Source organism: Drosophila kikkawai, chromosome 3L, assembly GCF_030179895.1.
Source record: "Drosophila kikkawai strain 14028-0561.14 chromosome 3L, DkikHiC1v2, whole genome shotgun sequence".
Lineage (NCBI taxonomy): Eukaryota > Metazoa > Arthropoda > Insecta > Diptera > Drosophilidae > Drosophila > Drosophila kikkawai.
The window spans coordinates 4178081-4204424 of record NC_091730.1 but is presented as its reverse complement, the minus strand read 5'-3'; the positions used below and the strand labels follow the sequence as shown (position 1 = coordinate 4204424).

The window sequence follows — 26344 nt, the reverse complement described above, 5'->3', positions numbered from 1 at the left end:
ATAATTTTTGTTAATAAAGAATGACAAAAGAACCTTTGTTTATTTTTTAATTATGATCTTTCCTATACATTTATTTGTCATAATAATATTCCCCAAAACAAAAAAACAAACTAAAAACCAACAATATGCGAGAGAGCACAAGGATTTTACATACAATGTAGATGGTTCTATGGATTCTCCATGGATTAGGAGCAGGATATGGGCCACAGTATTGTCTAATTACACTTTTCTACTTAACGTAAACAATGATTTTAATGATTGGAGGTGGGTGAAGTGGGAAACTAAATGCGGCGCATTCTCAAGAGGCTGCCACCACCTTGCCATGAATCTCCGCCTGGGCCACCTTCATCACCTCCAAGGCTCCCCGCTTGATCAGCTCCTCGGCCAGGGTCTTGCCCAGCTGGTTGGCCTTCTCGTAGATCCCCCGGCTGTAGCAGGCATGTTGGTACAAGCCGCAAAACAGGTTCTCCACATCCTCAATGAGCACCGATTTCTGTGGCGCCGGCTGCTCCTCGTCGGCATAGTCAAACATCTGGACAGTTTTCTGCAGGAAGGGGCACTTGGGTTGTGTTGTTGCGTTTCCATTATCCTTGGCTGGTGGTGCCTCCAGACCACTGCCCTGGTGCATGGAAGCAAAGGGACACTTGGAGGAAGAGGCCACATTGTCCACATCATCACCAGCAATGCTGCTGCCGGTACTGCCTCGGCTGCTGGGTGGCGGTGTGGGTAGAGTGGAACCACCACCTGTTACTGGACACTTGCCTGCCTGGGCAAAGGATATCTTGGTCTCCTTGTTCACATATGGACACTCGCCCATAAAGTCCTGGCCCACAGGCATTTGCAGGGGACAGGCTGGAGAAGCTCCGGTATTGCCATTGTTTGCTTCTGAGGAATCTCCAGAGGCAGCATGGGCCACGGGACATTTGCCCACAGCCTTGGCTGGACCGTGAACCACTGGACACTGACCCATCACATCCTGTCCGGCAACCAAACGAAGAGGACACTGCCGGGGTGTTGTTTGGTTCGCATTATTGGTATCCGCATCGCCACCTCCATTTCCAACAGCGGGCAAAGCACTGCCATGACCCAGCACTGGACACTGACTGGCCAAATCCGTAAGCTGCTCCACACTGTAGCCGGCCAGGGCCTCGCAGGCAGCCTCATCCTCGCAGATCACCGGCGGACTGCCCTGCTGACGCGGACTGCTTGAATTAGAGTCCGAGCCAGAGCTGGCGTTGCCATTTCGAGCACGTTTCGTGGCCGGCGGTGAATCGCAGCTGCTGCTGTTCTCCTCTTGATTACTGCTCTCCTGGGCAGCTCGCTTTCCCCGCTGCTCCGCCACCACTGCAGCGGACTTTTCATTCAAGGCACATGCCAGGTGATTTCTTATTTCTGTGGCTCCATCCAGACTCCAAACAGCGCCAGTGAGTGAGAGACCCACCTCCTGACTATTTCCATTCAATGGTTCACCCTTAAGGATACTCCAAACAGCCACGGGAGCCGAGCATCCACCGCCCAGGGTCTTGAGGAAACTCCGCTCGGCTAAGATGCGACAGGTGGTGTTCAGACACATTAGTTTCTGCAGCATGGCCAGCACCTGGTCGTCGTTGGCACGACACTCCACGGCCAGAGCTCCTTGGCCAACGGCATAGAGCAGATCCGTGGGCTCTAGCACCTGGCTGATGCGACTCATCCAGCCCATACGCACCAGGCCAGCCTGGGCGAGGATAATGCCGGCAAACTTTGAATCGTCGGCATCCAACTTGGCCAATCGAGTATTCAGATTGCCACGGATGTCGCAGACAACCAAATGGGGATATTGTCTGCGGATTTGCGCCGTGCGACGCAAGGAAGAGGTTCCTAATAAAAGAAATTTAGAGTTAGTTGAATTAAAGTTTTCAGAACTTTTGAAGAACTCACCAATCACACTACCCTCGGGCAGCGATGCAATTGTGTGTCCCTTTAGGTTCTCCCGTAGAACCAACGCATCTCGGGCATCTTCTCTCTCTAGGACAGCTCCAATGGCCATTCCTGTTGGCAGTGCCGTGGGCAGATCCTTCAGTGAGTGCACCACAAAGTCTACGCCGCCGTTACGCAGGGCATCCTCCAGGTCACGGGTGAACAGGCTCTTTTCTCCAATCTTGGGCAGTGAAACATTGAGCACTCTATCGCCAAAGGTCGACATGGTGTCTGTAAAATAAAAAATGAGTTATATAATATATTAAAGGTTTAAATAACCTAATTAACATTTGATATTATTTAATTTAGTTGAGATTAAAGTGACTTGAAGTGAAGATAAAAGATAAGAGTGATAAATGGGAAGTATCTCAGATAAAATCAGAGAGAGGAAGCCTCTATAAACATTTTTTTATTTATTTATTCTTGTAATACAAAACAATTAAGTTAAAATAAACACATTTTTTCTATATATTAATAGAATATATATAAAAATAAATATTAACATAGGTATTTTAACATAAAGCATAGTAAAAGTTAAAATTCCCTACTAATTTGGTGAAACGCCAAGTCACGATGTACACATTGAACTTATTTTCTATAAATTGTATAATATAAATATTAAAATAAAAATATTACAATAGAGAAAATAGAGAAAGAAGAGTATATTTCTCATTAATTAGTAAATTAGTAAAAATCAAAATTATTACAATAATCAATCAATGTGTTTAGAAATGGTTCTCGAAAACCCATTTCCCAGTGTTTCTATAGTAAATACAACATCTTCTATTGATCATTTTGAGCGGGTGTTCCATTAATTGCAGTCTGTCTTTAATGTATCTTTCACCTGATAAGGTACCTAGTAGCTCAACTTTATGACGGCAATCAGGCGAGACATGCAAACGAAATATCTACCCGAGACTTCCCCTCCCTCAACCATTTCTGGACACGCAACGATAATGTCTTTTTCAAATGCTTTGCTTATCGGACCGGGAATACAATTTGAATATTTTGTATATCAAAAGGGGTACGCGAATATCTAAAGAGGATGTAGCGTGCGTAAAGGTTTTGGCATAACTTATTTTCACTAAATTCATTTTAATGGATTAAATGGCATATCGATGGGGTACTGAAGTTCAGTTGAACCTGCTAGGTAATTACGTTTGTTCGTGTTTGGTATGCAAAAACCATAAATTAAACTGACTCATCGTGAGTGCTTCTAAATATATATTTCCATAAACTGGCTAATCTTATCGATTTTAAAAGGTAAAGGGGGAGGTACTGACCATGCCCGATTAAATACAATTTCAACAGATTCCCCTGTTATGTCAACACAGCAGAAGTACTATATCTAATCGGAAACTGAACATTATCGACGGGAACGGTGGCACTTATCAGATAAACCGATTGGATCTTGTATCTACCAAACATAAAATAATCACGTAATGAGAGAGATATTCTTATCTACAGAAAGAGTCACGATTAAAGTGATGAAATGTTTGGGTATTTTTTGTTTGCAATGAATCATTTATTTAAAATTTATTTGAATAAATAAAATACTTTATATATGAAATCAAAATTTGTTTCTATTCTCGTGACCCCAACTGTATACAAGTATATTTAAGATGTTTGCCAGTGTGTGTGACATAACAGTTTTCGGCATTCCCTAATCGCGAGAATAACAAAAACAACGACAAAAACCAGACATTGACATTGAGCAAAACTTTGCCAAAACACGCACGTGAGAGCAAAAGAGATGACGAAAGTGGGGGAATAAAGAAATCAGAAGAAGGCCGAAAATAAAACGGAAACCGGGTAGCGATCATATGCAATCCTAGGTAAACGGTCGAAATGTGTATGCGTGTTTTTGTTTTGACCATTATCAAAACATAAGATAAGATCCCAGCGCCAGGCTTTCCACAAGTCATGCTTCGCTTCCAGTTTCGAAAATCGCCTTGTGCAGCATGAGTAGCGTTTTCCAGTGTGGAAGTGGAAGTGGAACTGATACCCCCAACCAATGCTCCAATATTTGCCCAAGATGCTTTCACTTACGTATCTCGAATTTCTGCTTGGGATACAGCTTCTGCAGTCGGCCGATGACATGTTTGGTCTGGATCAGAGCCAGCTGCAATTTAAACCAGAGATAGTTAATTAATTAAGTGATAAATTGCTCATTTTAAATGCTAAATGTAAATAACCTATTGAGTGCGGAGGAGCCAGAGAGAGTCAACAGCTTGAAAAGAAAATAAATCAAGTAATTTCAAATTTAAATGCCAGCTGCGGCAGCGGAATGTGTGGCCTTCATTTCAAGCACGATCAAAGGTGGCACAGAGTGCAATTAACACAAATAACATAACGAAAAAGCCAGGCCAAAAATCAAGTTTTGGGCCCTCAATAAACAAAAAAAATAACATTAAACAAGTACAAGTTTTGGCCTCTCTCTTTTTTTTTTTTGCCCCCTCTCCGAAAAGTGCGTGTGTTGTTGCTGCTATTGGCAAATTGTGTAATCAAAAGTAAAGAAAAAAAATCAGAGCATTAGCTGCAACAACAACAACTACACCACGCTTGCCGAGCAACAAGTCTTTCTCTCTCTGTCCCGCTCTCTCTTGCATAAATCTGGGGCAGAGGGGGGCGGGCAGCAACAAAATGTGATTGAAATTCAAATGCAACTGCTAAGCGGATGTACATATATTTGGATTATTCCCCACTTACCTCGCTCTTTCGGGAGCCAACGCGTATAACCTTTTCCTGGGCCGCCGACATTATTCCTGACTTAAAGTTTCGCTAATCAGTATTGCACAATAGTTATTTATGCTAGGTTATTTTATTTGTTCGTTGTTGTTGTTGCTGGGCTAAAGTGAAAGTGTGCGCGGAGGACAGCTTTCGGGGTCACACGTTGGTCGGAGCGAGAGGGAGCGCGGCGGAGCCCGGATGAACTTGATGAATGAAACCGTAAATGCAATGCACTATTCAAGACACATAGTTAGTTATGGGTATTGTCACGTTGGCTTTGTACTAAGCGGAGGTGTCTTTCGAAGACGAGAAGATTTAGTCGCTGGCCGATACTACGTCCGAGCAAAGAGCGAAAAAGAAACAGTGTGAATAGTGTAACCGAACTTCAAAGGAATTTATGGGAATAGTGTGGCCAGTGGCCAGTTCGCGCATAATCCAGTCACTTGACCTGGTTTACCAAACGGTCACACCAACACGCACTTGTATTATTTTCCTTTCCATCTCGTTGAAGTTCCGACTTTCTTACCGTAAATTGTGAAATAAACAGCCTCATAAAGATGTCGCGCCACCGAATAGTGCGCACGATGGACTACAACGACGAGTACGATGGGTACGACGATATCTATGGGCACTCGGTGGAGGACGAGCACTGCATCTCGCCGACGGATGCGCAGCAGTGGCTCTACGATCGTGCCCGTGGCCAGCAGAGCATCTCGGCCTTCATCAGCAAGAACAAGGACATTCAGGAGGAGGAGGACGACGAGGAGGACGAGGACACTGCCTTCGAGAAGGCCCGCCGTGACTCCGAGAGCTTCCAAATGCCGCAGCTGGACGAAATCGAGCAGGCCAAGCTCAGTTCCTGCGTGGACGAGGTGCGCAGCGTGGTCGGCGATGCCGTGTCCGAGCGCCGGATTGTGGAGACCTCCATGAAGTTCGACTATGACATGCAGAAGATCCTGGACGAGATCCTGAATGAGGAGACCCAAAAGAAGCCCTCCACAAGTCGTGCCAAAGCTGCCGCCGCCGCCGTTGCTCCGCTGGTCGCCAAGACTGCCAGCAAGACAGCTCCCACGCCGCCGCCGCCGAAGATCAGCCTGAAGGAGCCGCGTCGGGGCTTTGAGATAGCCTCGCCCAAGGTTCCCTCTTCGCCCGTGGTCTCTGGCCGCAACACACCCGTTGACATCAACAGCGACGGCGACCTGTCCAGGAGCTCGGCTTCTCTCTTTAAGGTGTCCAAAGAGCAGGCACTGCGTAACGCCCGGCAGCTGTACGAGAAGGAACGCGCCGACCAGAAGAGCCACATCCACATGATCGTCATCGGCCACGTCGACGCCGGTAAGAGCACCCTAATGGGCCACCTCCTGTACGACACAGGGAACGTCTCGCAGCGCGTGATGCACAAGCACGAGCAGGAGTCGAAGAAGCTGGGCAAGCAGAGCTTCATGTACGCCTGGGTGCTGGACGAAACGGGCGAGGAGCGAGCCCGCGGCATCACCATGGACGTGGGCCAGTCGCGCATCGAGACCAAGACCAAGATTGTTACCCTGCTGGACGCTCCAGGGCACAAGGACTTTATACCGAACATGATCTCCGGCGCCACGCAAGCAGATGTGGCGCTCCTCGTGGTGGATGCCACTCGCGGAGAGTTTGAATCCGGCTTTGAGCTCGGCGGACAGACGCGGGAGCATGCCATTTTGGTGCGTTCACTGGGAGTGAACCAACTGGGCGTGGTTATCAACAAATTGGATACCGTTGGGTGGTCCCAGGAGCGCTTCAACGAGATTGTGACCAAACTAAAGGCCTTCCTCAAGCAGGCGGGCTTCAAGGAATCCGATGTGACCTTTACGCCCTGCTCGGGCCTGACTGGCGAAAATCTCACCAAACAGGCGCAGGAATCCGGCCTGACCAGCTGGTACAGTGGTCCCCATCTGCTGGATGTCATCGAGAACTTCAAGATCCCCGAACGTGCCATTGACAAGCCGATGCGCATGTCCGTTTCGGATATTTACAAGGGCACCGGCTCTGGCTTTTGCATTTCTGGACGCGTGGAGACGGGAGTGTTGTGCCTCAACGACAAGGTCCTGGTAGGTGCCAGCCGGGAGCAGGCACAGGTCAAATCATTGACCATGGACGAGTTCCCCCAGACGAGTGTCTTTGCCGGCGATCAGGTATCGGTGACCTTGCCCGCGGTGGACATCAACAACGTGACCGTTGGCTGCATCATCTGCGATCCCCAGACCCCCATTCCGGTGACCACCCGCTTCCAGGCCCGCATCATTGTGTTCAACGTGAAGGTGCCTATTACAATGGGATTTCCCGTGCTGCTCCATCATCAATCCCTGATTGAGCCCGCCGTGGTATGCAAGCTGACTGCCTCGATCCACAAGAGCACCGGCGAGGTGGTGAAGAAGAAGCCTCGCTGCCTGGGCAACAACTCCTGTGCCCTTGTGGAGCTGGAGACCAGTCGGCCGATCTGCATCGAGCGATACGCCGACTTTAAGGAGCTGGGACGAGTGATGCTGAGGGTGGCAGGTGTCACCATTGCCGCAGGAATGGTCACCAAGATACGCTGAGATCCGCCCACATGCTGAATTTTTGTACGAAATTTTAGTTAGATATTCTCACTTTTGTTGTTTTACTAAATATAGTTTATATGTACGAATTGATTAAATCAAGAACACGCTGGAGCTGTGGAATTGACAAGGAAAATGATTGTTTATAATTAATTTGTATTTAAATAATTTATTTATAACAAGAAAGCTGATTTGTAATTATACAAAATGGCCATATCTCAAAGTAGTTGAAAATATTTTGAAGAAACAGCCAGTTTATATATATATTTAGTTTTTTTTTTAGGTTTTAAATAAATTTAAAAAATATTAAATATTAATTAAAAAACAAATATTATTCGAAATATAGCTTTGGTCACACTTGGCAACAGTGCAAGAACAATCGATGGCTCAACTATCGATAGGCCCTTCGATGTGGTGATAAGTACATTTTTCCACAGTCAAATTGCGGTCACACTCGTTATTGTGGGCGAAAAATGTTGTTTATTTGCCCCGCAATTACGGCGTTATCAAACAAAAGTGCAACAATTCGCGAGTGCCGACAGGTGAAGGGCCACGAAAAGCAGCCGCAGCGAGTGCGAAACAAAGGTACAACTCCGCTCCATACTCCGAATAGAAACCCGATGATCTCAAAGAATTTTCCAGCTAAACAGTGTTTTCTTTACGCTACCCCACAGTGCGCCCTCGATAACAGTGACCGGAGCGGAACAGGGAACAGGAGACTTCTTTTATCGCCGGCATTCTTTTGTATATTTTTGCAATGATTGAGAAAAGGAAAAATGGTCGGCGGTGTATTATTAAGTGCTGCAGGATTAGCTATAGGGATTCATCAGGCTCCCCTCCAATTAAGTTGTTTGCATTTCCATCAGATGGTAGACTCAAGAAATGGCTTAAATTATGCCATTTGGATGAGAATTTTAATAAACGAACTGCTCGAGTTTGTAATAGACATTTCGAAAGTAAATATATTGGGCTAAATAGACTTAAAAGGAATGCCGTACCCACTTTAAATTTAACTGAGCCTTGTGTAAAAATTGAAAACAATGATGATGACATTACTTTAAATTTAACTGACAACTTTCTTTTGCGTCCGGACAGTACTGATCCTTGTGTAAAACTTGAAAACAATGATGATGACATTACTTTAAATTCAACTGACAACTTCCCTTTGCGTCCGGACAGTACTGATCCTTGTGTAAAATTAGAATTCAATGATTATGGGGTGGCAGAACCAATTGCCAATTATGAGATCCCACTTAAAGTAATTTATTTTTCTAATAGTTTAGATGTTAGCCCTTCTAATTTAGAAACTCCTAGTGCACAGCAGTTAGAAAATTGTTCTAATTGCCAGAAAAGGGAAGAAAATGAGATGTTTTATAGAAACAAAAATGACGAGATGCTTCTTGCAATAAAGACTTATAAAAAAGAAATAGAGAAATTGAAAAGAGAAAATATTTTATTGAGAAATGCGATGAAGCGCAAGACTAAGAGAAAAAGTCCATAAATATATTTAATATTATAAATAATATGCCTCATGTTTTTGAAGATGCAAAAACTATATGCAAAATGCTACTGAAAAAAACGCAGAAAAAGTGATAGCCAGGATTTCAACCTGTTTGAAGAACAATTTAATTGATCCCGTGCAGATGATCAAGAAGGGCGAGATCCCGTGGAGTCCCGAGCTAAGGGCCGAGTACAAGAACTTCAAGATCTTCATTGTTCACACGGTGAGTTGGGGGTAAATTTACATAGGAATAGAAGAGAGTGGGGGATTTCGGAGGATTTAATGATCCTTTGACGTCATCACACACAATAGATAAAAACTAACAAATTTTCTCTTGCTTTGCAGCCGAATCGCACCTACTACCTGGATGATCGCGAGGACTGCTATGCCATTCACTGATCAGAGGCTATTGAAAATATGCCAACATCAACACCAACTCCTCCACCTCAGCAGCATCCACAGTTTGGCATTCGCCACCCAGCTCTCCGGATAGCAGCAGCAGAAGCAGAACAGGGACGTCGCCGAGCAAGAAGACGGCAAAAAGTGAAATTAAAACCTAATTTAATTGAAGTTTAGTTTTAAAGAAGCTCTCTAGTTAATTCTAATTATAATTCTAATAAATTATCATTATTATAAATCATTGTCATTCTTGCTATTATTATTATTATTTTTTATATAATTTTATATTTAAAATAAATTTAAAAAATATTAAATATTAATTTAGAAACGAATATTATTTGAAATATAGCTTTGGTCACACTTGGCAACAGTGCAAGAACAATCGATGGCTCAACTATCGATACGCCCTTCGATGTTGTGATAAGGTACATTTTTCCACAGTCAAATTGCGGTCACACTCGTTATTGTGGGCGAAAAAAGTTGTCTATTTGCTCCGCAATTACGGCGTTATCAATCAAAAGTGCAACAATTCGCGAGTGCCGACAGGTGAAGGGCCACGAAAAGCAGCGCGTAACGGCACAACCGCTAATCAGGCAGCCGCAGCGAGTGCGAAACAAAGGTAAAACTCCGCTCCATACTCCGAATAGAGTTGCCCTGCCGACATGCGGGTGCATGGCGTGAATTTGTTGTCTTGCCGCTGCTCTGCCCCTTTGTTATATACACACAAACCGTCAATTCGTGGCTAGGAGTGCTTTTTAATTAATAAAAGAACAACAGTGATTCGAGAGCATTGCATTATGGGCATTGCAAGTCTAAATGCGTTTGTGGTGCGCCGCCTGGTAACCCTGTAAATGAATCATAAGATAGAGAGAGAACGAGAGCGACAGAGAGGGCGAGTTTACGAAGAAGCGAAGAAAAGAGGGAGTGCAGAGTTAGTTCTCAGCATACAAAAAAAAAAAAAAAAACTCAAACCAATCAAAAATCCGATGATCTCAAAGAATTTTCCAGCTAAACAGTGTTTTCTTTACGCTTATCTACCCCACAGTGCGCCCTCGGTAACACTGACCGGAGCGGAACAGGGAACAGGAGACTTCTTTTATCGCCGCTGGGCTGAAAGCAACAATTGAACGAACGCACGCACCTCGGCGGAAAGAGCGAGCGAGAGAGGGCGAGCGAGGGAGAGGCACAAACACCGACACTCACACACACTCCACATCAACACGAGCACACACACCCCCGTACACGGCACAAAGGTTATCAACAGCAACAACAAGAGCAACAAACTTACTTTAAATATATATATAAAATTAAATAACAAAAAAGAAAAGAACCAGAACAAGGAGAAAAAACGTTCTAAAAGAACCACGAAACTGCAACCGAAAAGCAATCGCCGAACAACGCCTAAACTAGTGATTTTTTGGAGAGAGTGTAGAGAGGAGATAAGGAGAAACAAATTCTGCACAACAACACAACACAACGGCAACAACAACAAAAACTCGCGGGGACTTGTGACTTTGTGAGGAGAGAAACCCACCTGAAAAAACCTACCTGCATTTTGGGCTATTAACCATTAAAAGATAGAAAAGAGAAACCATGCGTGAGTACAAAATCGTGGTGCTGGGCAGCGGCGGTGTCGGCAAATCGGCGCTAACGGTCCAGTTTGTCCAATGCATCTTCGTGGAGAAGTACGATCCGACCATCGAGGACAGCTACCGGAAGCAGGTGGAGGTGGACGGCCAGCAGTGCATGCTGGAGATTCTGGATACGGCGGGCACGGAGCAGTTTACCGCCATGCGGGATCTCTACATGAAGAACGGCCAGGGCTTCGTTCTGGTCTACTCCATAACGGCGCAATCGACGTTCAACGATCTGCAGGACTTGCGGGAGCAGATACTGCGCGTCAAGGATACGGACGATGTGCCGATGGTGCTGGTGGGCAACAAGTGCGATCTGGAGGAGGAGCGCGTCGTCGGTAAGGAGCTGGGTAAGAGCCTGGCCACCCAATTCAACTGCGCCTTCATGGAGACGTCAGCCAAAGCCAAAGTGAATGTGAACGATATTTTCTACGACCTGGTCAGGCAGATTAACAAGAAGTCGCCCGAGAAGAAACAGAAGAAACCGAAAAAGTCCCTATGTGTTCTGCTATAAGACTTCCAAAAACAAAAACAAAAGAAAACTAAAAACATAAAACAGAAAACCGAAAACCGAAACGGAGCAGATTTTAGAAGGGGGAGAAATTTAAGAGTAAAGTTAAAAAAAAAGAGATTTTTGATTTTTTTTCGTTTCCGTTTCTTGTTTCGTTTCGATACGTTTTTGAACCGAATAACCCAAATCTAATATACAAAACAAGAAAAAGCTAAAAACTACAACTAAAACTAAAAGCTGACAATGTTTTCTAACTGTTTCAACAAGTTTTTTGTAATTATTACCATTTACTACTTATTATTATTAATATTATGATTGTACTATTTTTTCTCTGATGATTAACCATTAATGCCTGCATACATATATATGGGGAATTATTATGATATATACTATACATATTTAAATATATTTGTCGTTCGTTTTTGAGCCGTTTTTAAATTATGATGCATCAAGTGAAACAACATTCGTCAACTAAAAACATTCGTATTTATTGATTCTTCTTTTCGATTATATATACACTCTCTATACACACGCCCTATACAAAACTTACTATAATACTAAACACGAAGCCCCAACAAATAATATATCTTTAAATAGACCGCAAAACACACAAAACAAAATCAAATTAAGCTAAAAACCTAAATTGTATTGTGAAAAAAAGAAAACAAGAGGAAATTCCACAAGAAAGCTAAAATAAAATCGAGAATCGAGAAAGGAAATCATGAATGAGGAACATATTTTATAAAAATATTGTATGCAAATGATGTCAAAATGTTGCAAACAAACCAGAAGTAATGATGAGCCCATTTAGTAATTAGTTTAAAACAAATTTACAAGTAATTGTTTAAAATAACACACACACGATCAATTGACAGCACACTCACACACACCCACATACAAGCCACATCTCACACACACACACATACCCATTAACACTTACACTCCGGCGTGCTCTCAGAGAGAGCGAAAAATGCAAAAGGCGGAAACGGAAATTAGAGAGACGGAAGAGCGGCGAAAGAGAGTAGGAACGCAATTGCAACTTCCGGTTCCGAGTTAAAAAATCAACAACAGACAGCCACAAATTCTAGTATATTTATACATAAGAAAGAAAAAACTGTCGCGTCAATCCCAAAAAAGTAAAAAAAGAAAAAATCGAAGTAAATTTACAAGAAAAGAAAAATATTTCATAAATAAACATTGCATATAAACTTCGCGTACGAGTAGTAACCAATATGCCCTTAAATCAAAGTCTAAACACAGCCAACAACCAACAACCATTAAAAACTAAATAAAGATTAAAACCTAAGCCCAAGCGTATATATTAAAAATATATGATAAAGAAATACAAATCATTTTTGAACATAATAAATAAAACAAAAAACCGTTACAATAACATAATAATGTAATAATATGAGCGTGTGAAAAATGTAATTGAAAAACCATTTTTTCGAACTTGTTTGACCCATTTGCCGCTTCCTCAGGATCTTCTTCGAAGAAGGATACGAATATCAGAGCATCCTTTTTTTTGGGGCTTATCCTGAAGATGCAGTAAAGTAGGTAAATCCGGTTCGAACATCTTTTAATTATTAATAAATGTATTATGTTTATAAAAAATTAAAAAGGAAATGCAAAAACAAAATAAAAATTAAATAAATTCATGTAAGATGAGTACCAAACTTTTTTCGGGGGTTCTTTTGATAGTCTTCGATATATTTATATCGATTTTAAATCGTTTCCCACTGTTATCAATTTAAAAAACAACACAGATTCTCTTTTGAAGTTTTGAAATATCTGTATTTGATACTTGGAATAGTTTATATAAGTTTTGTTATTCAAATATTTTTACATACAATTACAATCAAATATAGCCGCCTTTTTATAATTATAATATAATAATATTTTGCTAGTTTATAGCACGCATATCCATTCACTGGTAAGATCTGCCTTAGGTTTCAGAGTTTAGTGGATTCAAGAGTAAAACTGCAGCCTGATATGGTATATGCGTAGTGGTTCTGAGATTCGCGGGTATACAATTATAATAATAATAATAATTATAATGCATGCATATCGTAGATGTTGCCAGCTTGATTTTAAGAAAGTCGCCACGGGGATTACTGTACAATAAAGGGCTCCAGTTGCGCTTTATGACTAGGTAGGTATTCTGGGGTAAGCTAAGTGCTTTTCTACTTCCAATTTCGATGCTTGTGAGTGATGCTTTCTATAATCAGTCGAACTTGTGTTTGTTTATGGATAAAACTTAATCTACGCTAATTTGGCAACAACGAAAGGGGAACAAAAATAAAAACAAAACGTATATAAAGACACAATTAAAAATTTAAGGGGTTCAGAAATATTGCACGGGAGGTTTTGAAATTGCACTTAAGGTTAAAAACTATAGGGTAATACAATCGTTTCGCTTTGAGATTAGGTTGGGAGATTTCGTTCTTTGCTTGGAGAGATTACTTGGGGGGTGTCTGGGGTTCGTCTTAGCAGAGATTACTAGCAGCGCACGTGATCGTCACGTTATGGCCATTGAGATAAGATAACAAAGCAGCGCCGGACCCGCATCCATAGTTTCACTTGCGCAGCTGTAGTTGGCCCTGCTGCTGGCTGCTGGACTGCTGCTGCTGGCTCGCCTGCTGCTGCTGCTGGTGTTGGTGATGGTGATGATCCTCGTCGTCGCTGGGCTCTTCCCGCAGCGGCAAGGAATCAATCTGCTTGGCCGTGGTCACCTTTTTGTTACGCTGCCAGGTAAAGACCCTTGCCATCTGCAGGAATTTCTTGCGCGACATCTTCCCCATGTTCTTTAGTCGCTCTTGGAAGTTGGCATCATCCTCGCCCTTGGCCTTGCCGCTCTGCTCTTTCTCCAAAGCATTCATAAAGTCCTGATTCCAGCGCAGCTGATTCATAAACTCCTCGTTCTGCAGCATCAAGGCGAACTGTTCGTCCGGCAATTCGAAATCCTGCTGCCCGGGAGCCGGGGTAATGCGCAGAAAGCCCGCTGGCAATGGGCCCAGTATCGGCGGATTCCAGCGGCGATTTGTGCGCTGCTTTGTGGGCGTATTATTCTGGCTGTTCACCTTGCTGGCCGAACCCAGTGGACGCTGTTTGGGTGAGGCGCCTGTATTGTGGTGATTTGGGGAGGCGCCCGCTGTGGTGGTCAGCAGGCCCGGGGCCACAGCAGCAGCAGTAGCTCCTCCTGTCTCCGCGCCATCAGTGGTGTCCACCAGCTGGCCCGTGCGCCGCAGGTCTTTGTCCGAGTCGTTCAGGTTGATGAGGCTCTGCTGGGGCGAGACATTAGCATCCAGTTCATTGCGCAGTTTCTCGTTCTGCGGCGTTTGGGTTGGTTTTGGTTAGTGGCATTCATTAGCGTTGGGTTAGCTGTTAGTATAGCGCATATTAGTATACACAGAGGGCTCCTCACCTGATTGTCAATGGACATGGCTAGCAGGGCGTCAATTGTCTGGTCCACGGCACCCAAGTTGGCGCGCAGTATGGCCTCAATCACCTCACGGTCAATGTCCGGGAACATCTTCTTGAAGTCGGCCATGGCCTGTGAAAATTCCAGTTGCAGCGTCGACATGATTCTTATTATTTTTATTTTTCGTCGCCCCCCCACAGATCAACGGGCGCTGACACAGTGTGACCAGGCGATGGCGGCGCCGGATTACCCACTTTTTGGGGAGGCTTATGCAATGTTCTCACTGCTCCGGAGTGGAATATGGTATTTAATTTAAGTTAATATTCCAGAAAGTTTATTATTTAATGTTATTCTATTGATAGTAAATGTGCTTTAATTTATATATATATATATATTTTTCAGATTTCATATAACTTGGGACCTTGAAAGTTTACAACTTAAAAAGTGGGTATAGGCCATAAGCTTTCAAGTTTACTTTCTCCATAGTGTTGTAAAACACTGCAGCACACTTGTGGCGCCAATTCAAAATCACAACTGCTGGCTTTGAAGCGCAATTAAATGCATTGTTATAAAGCTTGACTCAATACGTAACAATTAAACTAAAAAACCCTGATGAAAGTCATGCAGTCGCGTGATGGCTGATAATTGTCCAGCACGTGCTTTGGGTTCTGTTCCGGCCTGGAGTGTCAATTCAGCGACTCGGTTGCCTTCTAATAAGTGTCAATTAGCACTGATATGATTTCCATTTGATTCTTTATTAGCGCTTATCAATCTCAGACGGACAAATGATGAGGCCGCAATGAGGCTCGACTCCCCCGCCGTTAATTCGGGGTGATGTAACCATAAAAATTAATTTAATCACAAGTCAGTGGCTGAAGCGTGGGCGTGGAGATAAGCTGAGGAACTACCTACCGATATTCCCGGATCAGACAAGAGGTCGGCGCAAGCCGGAATAATCAGGAATAATTCCTAGACGAAATTAATTACTGTCTGACTGTCTGTGGGGACTTTGTCACAAAAAAAAAGACGCATTTAAAATTAGGAAATCATTTTTGGGGAGATTCTCTATAATATAAAATTATTCTGTTTAAAAATAATCTTTATTAAAGCTAACAATTCTAAGATCTGTGTGTCACGACACCCCCAATTAATTCGGGTTTCTGTGTGATTTAATACTGGGCAGATATTGCGTCACTTTTTAATACCCTTGCAGGTTATTATAAAATTAGTAAGTTACTTAAAAAAATGTATAAATTAAAAAAATCATTTCAAATATTTATATCAATTTTAAAATGAGAATTTCAATTAATTAAAATTATAAATTTAAATTATTAAGCTTATAAAATTTGAATGGAAATTATTTTTGTTTATAAATAATAATATATTTTAAATTTAAATAAAAAAAAAAATATATTTTTTTTTTAAAGTAATATTTTTAACCTTATAAAAACTAAAGGAAAATGATTTTTTGCTAATTTAAAAAATTTTAGAAATTTAATTTGTAACAAAAATATTATATAAAAAAATATCTGTGATTATTGGTTAAAAGAATTCAAATTTTTATTAAAATAAATTTTTTTTTTGTTATAATCGATTTCAATTTCTGCTCCCTTATTGTATTGCAAATTTTAAGGGTATACAAACTTAGTCTTCCCGCAGTTAGTTTTCTTTCTTGCTGTTCTTTTGGTTATTTTTATATAAACCCCAGATCCGCCACGATAGGAGGATGATTAAGTAAGCATAAAAGATAAGATCAGGCTAGTTATCTCCACCATAGACATGTGTAAATTTCCATGCTATTTTCGTACAAAATCCGGTAGCAGCGAATTTATTTTTAACCCTTTCTGTTTACTACAGTTTATTTAGATTTGTGACAGGTTTCCCTACAAAATGGGTTCTATTTACAGGTACCCAAAGTTTGTAAGAAATTCTAGTATCATGTGATTGTTCCATTTTTTTCCTAGTGAGTTTGCAATATCCGCCGGAGATTTCAACATCCGCTGATGCATGAACAAATTTTTGCCAGTCGACATTGACCCAATTAACTTTTCAACTTTTTTTTTGTTATAGCTAAATCATTGCGAGTTTAATGACCTACACAGCAAAGTAAAGTGATGTGGGGATCATTGATCATGTGGGTTGGAAAATCTCAGCCTATTATTATCATAGATTGTAGAAAGCCTTGACTAAAGGCTCCCTTGGCTAAGAGCAGTGAACCCACCTATCGATTGTGTAAAAGCCTAGATTGTAGCTTAAATTGGCATCAAAGATCAGGCCATACATTATTTTAGAATAATAATTAGGGAAGCGAGAGGAACCCATATGACCCAGGGATAGAGCTGTAGGGTGTATATACTACCTACTAACTATATATGGCACCGATCATAAATCTTGGCTTTATCGGACGATTTGTCAAAAGCGTGGCACGACAAAAAAAAAAAAACGCACGAAGATCGCGCGCTGCCCGAAGACTCGCCAACCGACTTGATTCAGTTCCGTTGAGATTTCGCTCGGCTCGAATTGATATAGTGGATCGATCCGATCCGAACCGATCCAGAGAGTTTAGTTCGCTGCTGAACCAGAAGGCGCCCAGTAAGAAAGCCGAGAACTTGAGCTTGCCCACTTGATTGTTCTGAAATTAGCCCGCGAGTTGAAATAAATTTAAATTACAAAAAGGAATACACACATATTTAAAGTGCTCGAGCACCGAAGTGTACTCCCAACCCCGCGAACCTGACCCCAAAAGTGGGCGGAGAAAGCCACCCCATCGCCCACGCGTACAACATTTGACTTCTGTCACCTACGAAGTGTCGTCGTGTTTATTTGTACCTGTTGAATTATACCCTTTTTTGTGGCGTCGTCGGGTCTTCGAGCGCCTATATAAACAAATGCTGCCAACGGATTTGCGTTTATTCTGCATTGTCACACCTAACGGTTAAGATTCGCCAGGCGGACAGACGAGCTCCTGGAATACAGAGAATATATTTAAAAAATCAAGTGGAAATTACTAAAAAAAATATTTGAAACAATTGAAAAAAGAAACTGTAAAAAAGTACAGTTAAACCAGCAGTAAAAAAGTACAGTTACAGTGTTGGAAAGTGTTAACCGGAATTAACTGAATCGCAAGAGAGAGATCAAGTGTCAAGAGCTTGAATCTCTAGAATTAATTAATTTTAATTAATTGGAGTGCGTTTCTTTGAAGAAAAAAATGTAAGCTGAAATTTGTGTTAATTATTTTATTAGTTAATAAATTATGGATTTTTTTCAATAAATTACAAGGGTATATTTTTAAGATTTACTAATTTATGTATTATAATTTTCTATTTAGTTTATATACCAACTATAAATATTAATTTTTTATGTTTTTTAAGACTGAATCAATTTTTTACCATATTTTTAAGATTTTTTTATTAATGGATACTCATTTCTAAGCTTTCTATATTTTAGTAATTACATTTTGTTTAAATTGTTTTTTCTTAAATTAAATTAATAATAATTAATCCATGAACTTGACATATAATTATATTTATACTACTCAAAACTAATTATCTCCTTATTAATAATCATTGAACATCAAGTTATTTAAATTAAATCATTGAAAATTCGATTCATGGGTCACCTAAGTGGCGCCAAGATAATGACTATATATATATTTTTACATTTTTATTTGCCTCACCGAATTATCAGTAGAATTTTTTCAGAATTGTCATTGCTCGGTTTTCGCTTTAATTTATTGCAATGAGAGGTTTTATGTTCTACATAGAAGAAATTAATGTAGCCATCTTATCAGGGCCGCGGACGAACTTTCAATAAAAAGTCAAAGAAAAGTCTCGTGAATCGTAAAGAAACGGAAGGTATTGCGTAGTTTTATTCCACAGAGGAAGGGGGATTCCAACTTAGATTCGGAAGGAGATAAGTTTTGTTTACAGTGAAGCAAAGAAAAGAGGGCGTGTCAGGGTAGATTTGAACTTATTGTTTGTGATAAGAAAGCGTAGCTACTCGTAGCTCTCTCTCCATGTTGGTTGTGGTCCGATATTTTATGACGTTCCCGATGACGCACTTTATATGGCTTCAAGCAAATAAAAGCTAAACGAAAAGCAACCCAAAGCCATTTTATTATTATAATAAATTCCTAGTACTCGTAGATGATACGAGATGATTTTTTGGGTCATCGAAAGCTGAGACCCCCCAGGCCTAGTTTTGTTTGATTTTTTGTTTTAATATTTGAAAGCATAGATTAGGCGATTACATTTGCGCATGAAAGGTTATTTTAAGATGGAATAATATTTATATGTTCTAGAAATACTAGGAAAAACAAGAGGGATGTATGTATTGATGCCTTGATTTAGTAACTTATGACTTAAGCTGGGTTTTTGCAAATAAAACTAGTAATAGTTTAGGTTAAATATATTTAGTAGCTATTTTTAAAGCATTTTTTATACAGTTTCTATAATTTTTATATTTTTATATATATTTTTTATATTTTTATATATTTTAGTATTGTCTGTAAAATTTTTTAAAAATTGTATATGACTTCTTTAAGGCTCTCTTGTTAAAAGTAAAATTCTTCTTCAGAAGAAAGCTTCTAGAAAATGTTGAAAGTCACCTTAAAGCAAGATCTCCTTGTACCCAAATCAAACTAGTTAAAGGCAGTTTTTTATGAAAATTTCGCTTTTGATAATTAGCTATTTAGTCAGGCCTATAAAATGATATCCATACAACCCCCTGACATCTTCTTATCGCTTATCGGGCTCTGGTTTTTTCTAATAAAAACGCACTCGTCATGGGAAAACTGTCAAATAAGTTGGACAGGTGTGCCAGGTCTGGGAAATACTATCTTGTAGTTTAGTTTTTTTCAGGGGAAAAACAGTAACCTCTACAACCCAAATCGAGTTCAATGAAACCTATACGCTTAAGGCCTTGACTCCGAAACCAAAATAGAGATGATATTCCCGGGGGGATCGCAAATTAGCAGTGCATTATCAGCAACGTTGCCTCGAATCGTAAATAAATTTCGTGGCTATTAAAATGCGTTTGAGCGCGATTATGGCATCAATCACTGAAAACAAAATGCGGAGTGTGTAAGTCACAGATCCCTCGACAAAGTTTATCGTCTGCACTTGATCCTCTAAGAGGTGATGCACGTTAATCAGCAGGGAAAAAATAGAATAATTTGAAATATAAAAGAAAATCACTCGGCAACAACAAATTGGTGGGCTTTTTGGGTTGCTTTTTGTGATAATAAGCTGCAATAAATTGAAACAAAAATGTTGCCAGCTGCGTGGCGCCGTTAAATTGTTGAAAAAAGAGAAAAACACAAGGGAAACAAAGCCAAAGAGGCAGTTTAATTATTGTTATTAAAAAAGTAAGATAAGATTTAGGCATTTATTACTTCAAACATTTATAAATTATTATGATTCCTTAAAGGGAAATTAATTAATGATAAAATATAATTTTGGGGAAGGCAGCTGGAATAGTTCATTTTTGTTAACTGATTTAATTTAAAGTTTGGAGTTTTTTAACAATTTAAATTTTTGTTAACTGATTCAATTTAAAGTTAGGAGTTTGTTAACATTTTAAAATTAATTAAAATGTTTAATTAAATGTACAGACTATGTATTATTGTTTTATTTTATTCGTTTTTAAGAGTAAAAATATTTATTTTAGTCTTTATTTAATTTCTATAGAGCTGCCTTAGAAATCTCCACAGATTTTTAATTTTTTCAAAATTGGCCTAAGATTTTTTTATTTTATATTTGTTACATATTTATTGTAATAATAATACAAGGTGGCAGTTTATTAATATTTTATAATTATTTATTGCTATTTAATATTAAAATCTTAAATTACAATATTATATATTTTATTATTTAAAGGATTGCAATATTCCTTTTGAAATCCTTAAAAAATGCACTAAAAAATACACCATGTTTTAAGTTTCATTTAATTGTGGGATTTCAGCCTTCTGTTGTACCATAAACATTTTTATTTTAAATGATTTCCAATCTCTATAATTTTCTATTATAGTTTTTACCTTTTAAAATAGTTACCATTAATCCCATTTTCTACTTTTTTTTACTTTAAAATCCTCTTTTACTTCGCCACAAATTAGCTTCCCCCTTTCATTCATCATTCGCTAACCACCCCAAATGACTTGTAATTTTTAAAAGTCAAAAGCTAGCCTCAAATAAAAAAAAAAAACCCACTCCTTATTTGATAATGAGCTCGCCGCTCACCTTTAGCATTCCGGTCACTCCTGGCGTCACAGGCTCTGCAGCTTAATTAGGCATTAATATTTCATAAATGTCAATTACGGAGTGGAGAGCCTCTGTCCTGTCCTGTCCCCTCCCCTCGCAGCATATCAAATGATGATATTGCAATGTGACCTGAATCCGCGAGTTGGCTTCAAAGAGGCCAGTGTGTTCCGTTTTTAGAACACCAAGAAGTATTAGGAAAGCCAAAACTTTTAACTGGAACAAGGAGAGAGCCTGGCCCAGATTCCGCTGGACAAGAAGAACTTGTTTTTGCCAACTGCAACGTGACTTATTTGAAGTACCCGAAACCCCTCGACATTCAAGCATATTTCAGCTTTCAGACTTCTTGGTTTTTTTCTTTTTTTTGTTAACTTGTTGTGTTGTTTGTAATAGGAAACCCTTTTGCGTAAGCAAAGTGAGGGTTGCTGAAAATGGGAGTAAGGGTATCTGGGAGTAAGGGTGGCTCTGGGACATGTGCTTCCCCTGCTTAATTGCTGTTGACACTTTAAACATACACATGTTTCTCACTTATTTTTTTTGGTAATTAAATTTAGAGGTTATAAAATGAAACGTGTGAATTTTTTATGGGTTTTTTTTTAGAGGCTATAAAATAATTGCAAGGCTATGAAAAATTATTATAATATCTGCTTTAAAAGAGCTGAATTTTTTATGGTTTTTTTAGAGGCTATAAAATAAATGCAAGGTTATGAAAAATTATTATAAAATTTGTGGGTGCTTTAAAAGAGTTTAAATTCTTTAAGAATTAAAAAAAAAAGTTAAAAAACTGATACAAGTCTAGAATTATTTGGGTATTTAATTATTTTTTAGATTTTAAGGATTTTTATTTTGTTTTTAGTATTTAGTATTAACCTTTAAAGTCAAATTCCATTTATAATAACTTTTTTTAAATTCTTATTTATTACTATTATTATTAAAAAATAATAATAATAATGTTCAAGTTTATTTAATTAAGTTTATATTTTTATTTTTTAAGAAAAGCTATTATTTAGTTATTTATTGAATTAAAACAATTTATTTTTAAAGCAAAAAAACATTTTAAATTTTTAAAAATTAGTCACAAACTGACCTTTATTTAGGTATTTAATAATTTAAAATACTTTATTTTTTATTAACAAAAAACAACATTTAAAATCTATTAAAAACTAACCATAAACTGACCCTTTTTAAACCCCCTTTTCTTAGTTGAAAACAATGTCCATTTCCTTGTCTTCGTCACCCGCCACTTGTGGCTGCTCCTCGGCTGTCCACTGGGCCATAGCCATTGTGCTCCTGTCAATGGCGATTGGGCCAGGATATGCTTTGCCCCGGCCATCGCGGCCCACGCAGCTGTTGTTCAGCGAGTTGCTGGGAGTTGGTAACGAGGACACCAGCAGCAACAACTATTATGGCGAGCAATTGGTAAGGACTAAGCCTGAAAAGCCACCAAGGAACCTGTTGTGACAAACTTTCCACTCTCGCAGAGGCAGCAGCAGCAACAGCAACAGCAGCAACTGCAGCAGCGATTGCCCTCCTTCGCCCGGAAGTGGCCTTCGTTGAGGGACCTCCTGCTGACCGCCGACTATGATGACTTTGGGGTCTCCCAGGAAAGCGAAGAGCGAGCAGTGGAGACCAACTCCCGTTTGCTGGCCAGGCTGCACAAGCTGAGCGACAATGGAGCTGGGGAGGAGCTGCGCTACAATGTGGTCAACGAGATGACCAATGTGCCCAGCAAGAAGGTGGTGATGCCAGGAGGAGGAGGAGGACACTCTCTCAAGGAGCACAACACCAAGAAAAATGTGCAGTGTGAGTAAAAAATATAATATAAGTTATTTTCTCTTTTAAATTTTAACCAATCTTAAGCATGTTTAACTAATTTATGTTTTTCTTTTGATTTTTTTTCATGTTTAATTATTTTTGAACCTTCTTCCCCAAAAATTAGTTCGTAAACAATGTAAGTGTTGCATGAAAACTACAAATATTTATATTTATATTTATAAATATAATATATATTAATTTAAATATTATATTTTATAAATTTCCTTAGACATGTCACCTTGCCATTTCAAAATCTGCAACATGGGACGCAAACGCAATGCCGGCAGCTACAATCCCTACTAAAAAGAACCAAAGCCAAAAATCACAAAATAAAAATATAAAAACTACCAAAAAATACAGCCAAAAGTAAAATAAAAAGAAGTATAAAGAAAATAAGTCACAAAAACACACAAAAAACACTGTTCAAAATGCCAAGTATTGTTTAATGTTCTAATTTTTAGTTAGAAACACACACACGCGCAGAATTTAATTAGAGATTATGATTAACAATGTATTTATAAAATATATATGTCTCTCTTTCACACACACACACACCAGACACCCACACACATACACACTCTAAAGTATTCCCCATATTAGTTATATAAATATTATCTATGATTCTAGTTGTATTCGAAATACATTAAATAATAATAATAATAACCAACACAATGTTGTTAGATATTAAGCCAAAAACTTACATATTACAAAAGAAATATTTATTGAAAACAAAAACAAAAAACAAGAATGATATGTGGCCAAATTTCTTGAATAAAGGTTATATGATTATGGTATTCAAGGACCCAAAGGTGGTCCACTAAATCTTTAGCGCCAAATGTGACTTTAGTTTTGGTTTTTCCCTCACAAAAGTATTCAAAGCTTTGGGCAAGGGTAAAGATTTTTTAAGAAAATATTAAGTCTGCTTTCAGGCTTTTGTATGAAAGTTGGGTTTTTGGGTGGGATTTCTTATATGTATATATTTTTCAGGAAATTTCTAGTGGTTTATAAGATTTTCTTTTTATTTTTTTGGGTCTTTTTAGGGGTTCCTATGATTTATTATATATTTCTACTTTACAGGAACCTTGCAGGAGTTTCTATAATTTCAGGTACTTTTTAGGACTTTCCTTTCTTTTTCAATGATTCAAAAATATTTTATAATCTTAGACTTGGATTTTTAAATTATTAATTAAAATTGTTGAGGAGGTTCTTTACTCAATTTCGAATTAATATGCTAGCCTTGCTCTTAATTTATTGAAAAATTATTAATAGAATTAATAACTTTCCCTTCTTAAGGTATTTCTTAAGGTTTTTAGAATGTTTGCAGTAGTCTGACGTTGCTTCTGTTTTTCATATTGGAATAATTCACCAAGAACCATAAAGAAAGATAATTAAAGTGTATTTTTAATTGAGACACTTAATTGTTTTTATTGGTTTACCCTACTCCAACTTAATTATATATTAATTTACATATGGATATAGTAGATCAATGTCTGTAACGAGACCTGTGTAAGCGTGAGAACAAAAGTTATTTATGGATATCAGAGAGGTGTTGAAGCTTCTAGAATAATTTACGAGTCTTTAAAAAAACAGATTAAGCCTTGATTTTTATAGTTTTAAATATTATTAATAGTTTTTTGAGAAGTCAAATGAAAATATTATAAAATTTAAACAAAATAATAAACTTTCCTCTAGCTTTGCTTAGTGAAAATTGATATTAAAATTAATTTTAATAAATTTAAACCAATAACTAACTTAAAGATAAATCTAAAACACATCAGCAAACACTTCTGGTGTAAATTCCGCTACATATATCTGCTTTTATAGATTGGGCTGACCTCCAGGTTGCGATTGCAAAGGCCAAGTGCCACTGCAATTTGTTTGAAAATTCAGAAGCCGAGCCAAAAAAGCGTTGGGCGTTTCACGTTTTGTACTCTATTCCATTTTTTTTGCGGAAAGTATCTACAGGATATGAAATATAGAAGTCGATCGCATTTATACCCGTTTGTTGGCAACTTAATGTCATGACAACGGCGGCGCCGTTGGCCAATAAAAACCAAGTTGGCTAGAATGTCAGACCAACAGTTGGCAGTTGTTAACGCCCAAACGCGTTCGCTTCTGGCACACTGTGGGAAAATCCGAATTTGAATCCGTATCTGAATCGGTGCTCGGTGTTTACTATAGTTTTTACTACATACATACAATTTTACTATTACAGTTTGAATGGGTTTCAGCGACCTTCGGCTGTGTGTGCCTCGCATTTATTTTATGCTCTTTAACACGTTTTACACGAAATGCATTTCGATTTATTTGCAATTACCTGAGATTTTAGAGGTGATTCATGCTGTAGCTATAATATTCTACCTGTATATTTATGTATATATCAGCTTGTTTGCTTTGTTTTACGCGAATGCAAATTCTATTGTAATTAAACGTGCTCCAATCGCCCGACAAATTGCTGTGTGTCTGCTTTGATTGCCGCTGATCTCGAGAATTATGATTCTAACATTTTAATTCCAAGAGATTCCAGAACCAATCGGGTGTGTTGACGTGTGTGTCTGCTTGTGTGGATGGGTAGGAGCTTCCCACGGAGATGGAGATGACAGCTTCAGCAAAAAATCCAAGAAAAATGCAGGTCAATAAGAAAGTAATTAAAAATTTCTTAAAAATATGCTTTTAAAAAAGTCTTTAAATTTTTTAATTATATAAATTTACACTTTACGATGCAATTATTTTAATTCTTAATAATTTTTCTAGCTAAAATATATATATATCACTTAAATAATAAAAATCTTCAAGTAATTGGCTTTTAAAAAATCCATAAAAATTATAAGTTAAATAAATGTTAATTTGAAGGTATAATTATTTGATTTCTCACAATATTTTCTAGGCTAAAAATATTTTAAGCCGTATTTCTTCCACTTATTTAAACCATTAAAAAACGTAATAACAATCGTGCTTACTTCATTAAAAGTTTATTAAATAAATGTATAATTTAAAAAATTGTATATATATTTTAATAATAACCATTAAAACTAGGCTTTAAATTAATACACACACAAACTTCACTCTCCAATTCGCTTTACGTTCATATTAATAGGCAATTTTCTATCAAATTTTAATAGTTTTTCTAACACCATCAATCTTGAGCTGCTTAGCGTGTTGAACAACAAAAAAAGTGAACTTGAACTGCGGCTCTAACTTTAAAATTATATACCTATATATATATAAAGACTTATATTTTAAGCAGCCCCGTCGGGAAATCCGTCAAATCGTTGATAATTAGTCATTAAAATGGAATTTTACTTGAAATTTTACGATCAGCCGAGGCACCTAACGAATTTCAGGGTCAGTCTAATTGATCTGACGAAAGTAAAAGTAAAGCAAACAAATATATGAGTTATATTGCTGATCGTTTAATTAAGTTAATTCAGTTGTTTAAGTCGCGTGTTAATGGCACTTTCAAAATTGCTTTAAGAATCCGCAAAATGAATTCGTAAGAGTTGGGTTGGGTTTGGGATCTCTCACAGACTATGGTATGGACTACCAT

At 38.7% G+C, this 26344-nt stretch overlaps 5 protein-coding genes and 1 long non-coding RNA gene across 9 annotated transcripts; 4 read left to right on the top strand and 2 right to left on the bottom strand.

Annotated features, from left to right (window-relative positions):
• Positions 1 to 21: 21 nt before the first annotated feature.
• Positions 22 to 5055, bottom strand: Hmbs (porphobilinogen deaminase-like protein l(3)02640). Its single transcript, XM_017174293.3, has 4 exons — positions 4669 to 5055; positions 4009 to 4081; positions 1921 to 2190; positions 22 to 1860 (listed from the first exon to the last, which is right to left on the bottom strand). The coding sequence occupies exons 1-4, from the start codon at positions 4717 to 4719 to the stop codon at positions 299 to 301; spliced, it is 1956 nt and encodes a 651-aa protein (XP_017029782.1). The 5' UTR covers positions 4720 to 5055; the 3' UTR covers positions 22 to 298.
• An 89-nt stretch (positions 5056 to 5144) lies between these two features.
• HBS1 (translation elongation factor EF-1alpha (GTPase) HBS1) lies at positions 5145 to 7398 on the top strand. The gene has a single exon (XM_017174292.2). The coding sequence runs from the start codon at positions 5247 to 5249 to the stop codon at positions 7260 to 7262; it is 2016 nt and encodes a 671-aa protein (XP_017029781.1). The 5' UTR covers positions 5145 to 5246; the 3' UTR covers positions 7263 to 7398.
• Positions 7399 to 7704: 306 nt separating this feature from the next.
• Positions 7705 to 9377, top strand: LOC121503131 (uncharacterized). Its single transcript, XR_011445036.1, has 3 exons — positions 7705 to 7847; positions 7937 to 8986; positions 9109 to 9377. It is a non-coding gene; the product is annotated as an uncharacterized lncRNA (long non-coding RNA).
• Positions 9378 to 9600: 223 nt separating this feature from the next.
• Rap1 (RAS oncogene family member Rap1) lies at positions 9601 to 12965 on the top strand. 2 transcript variants are annotated; one of them, XM_017174309.3, is made up of 2 exons: positions 9601 to 9781; positions 10208 to 12965. In XM_017174309.3, exon 2 carries the CDS (start codon positions 10756 to 10758, stop codon positions 11308 to 11310), a length of 555 nt encoding a protein of 184 aa, XP_017029798.1. In that variant the 5' UTR covers positions 9601 to 9781; positions 10208 to 10755; the 3' UTR covers positions 11311 to 12965. The 2 variants fall into 2 exon arrangements, with proteins under 2 accessions (XP_017029798.1, XP_017029799.1); XM_017174310.3 differs by lacking the exon at positions 9601 to 9781 and adding an exon at positions 9967 to 10093.
• Positions 12966 to 13621: 656 nt separating this feature from the next.
• LOC108079821 (CUE domain-containing protein 1) lies at positions 13622 to 14962 on the bottom strand. Of its 3 annotated transcripts, none has more exons than XM_017174307.3 (2): positions 14732 to 14962; positions 13622 to 14591 (listed from the first exon to the last, which is right to left on the bottom strand). In XM_017174307.3, exons 1-2 carry the CDS (start codon positions 14888 to 14890, stop codon positions 13884 to 13886), a joined length of 867 nt encoding a protein of 288 aa, XP_017029796.1. In that variant the 5' UTR covers positions 14891 to 14962; the 3' UTR covers positions 13622 to 13883. The 3 variants fall into 3 exon arrangements, with proteins under 3 accessions (XP_017029796.1, XP_017029797.1, XP_017029794.1); XM_017174308.3 differs by having other exon boundaries at positions 13622 to 14588; positions 14732 to 14961; XM_017174305.3 differs by having other exon boundaries at positions 13622 to 14636; positions 14732 to 14959.
• Positions 14963 to 17216: 2254 nt separating this feature from the next.
• CNMa (CNMamide) lies at positions 17217 to 23561 on the top strand. Its single transcript, XM_017174141.2, has 5 exons — positions 17217 to 17938; positions 22186 to 22401; positions 22464 to 22785; positions 22922 to 22933; positions 23027 to 23561. Exons 2-5 carry the CDS (start codon positions 22195 to 22197, stop codon positions 23098 to 23100), a joined length of 615 nt encoding a protein of 204 aa, XP_017029630.1. The 5' UTR covers positions 17217 to 17938; positions 22186 to 22194; the 3' UTR covers positions 23101 to 23561.
• The last annotated feature ends 2783 nt before the right edge of the window (positions 23562 to 26344 follow it).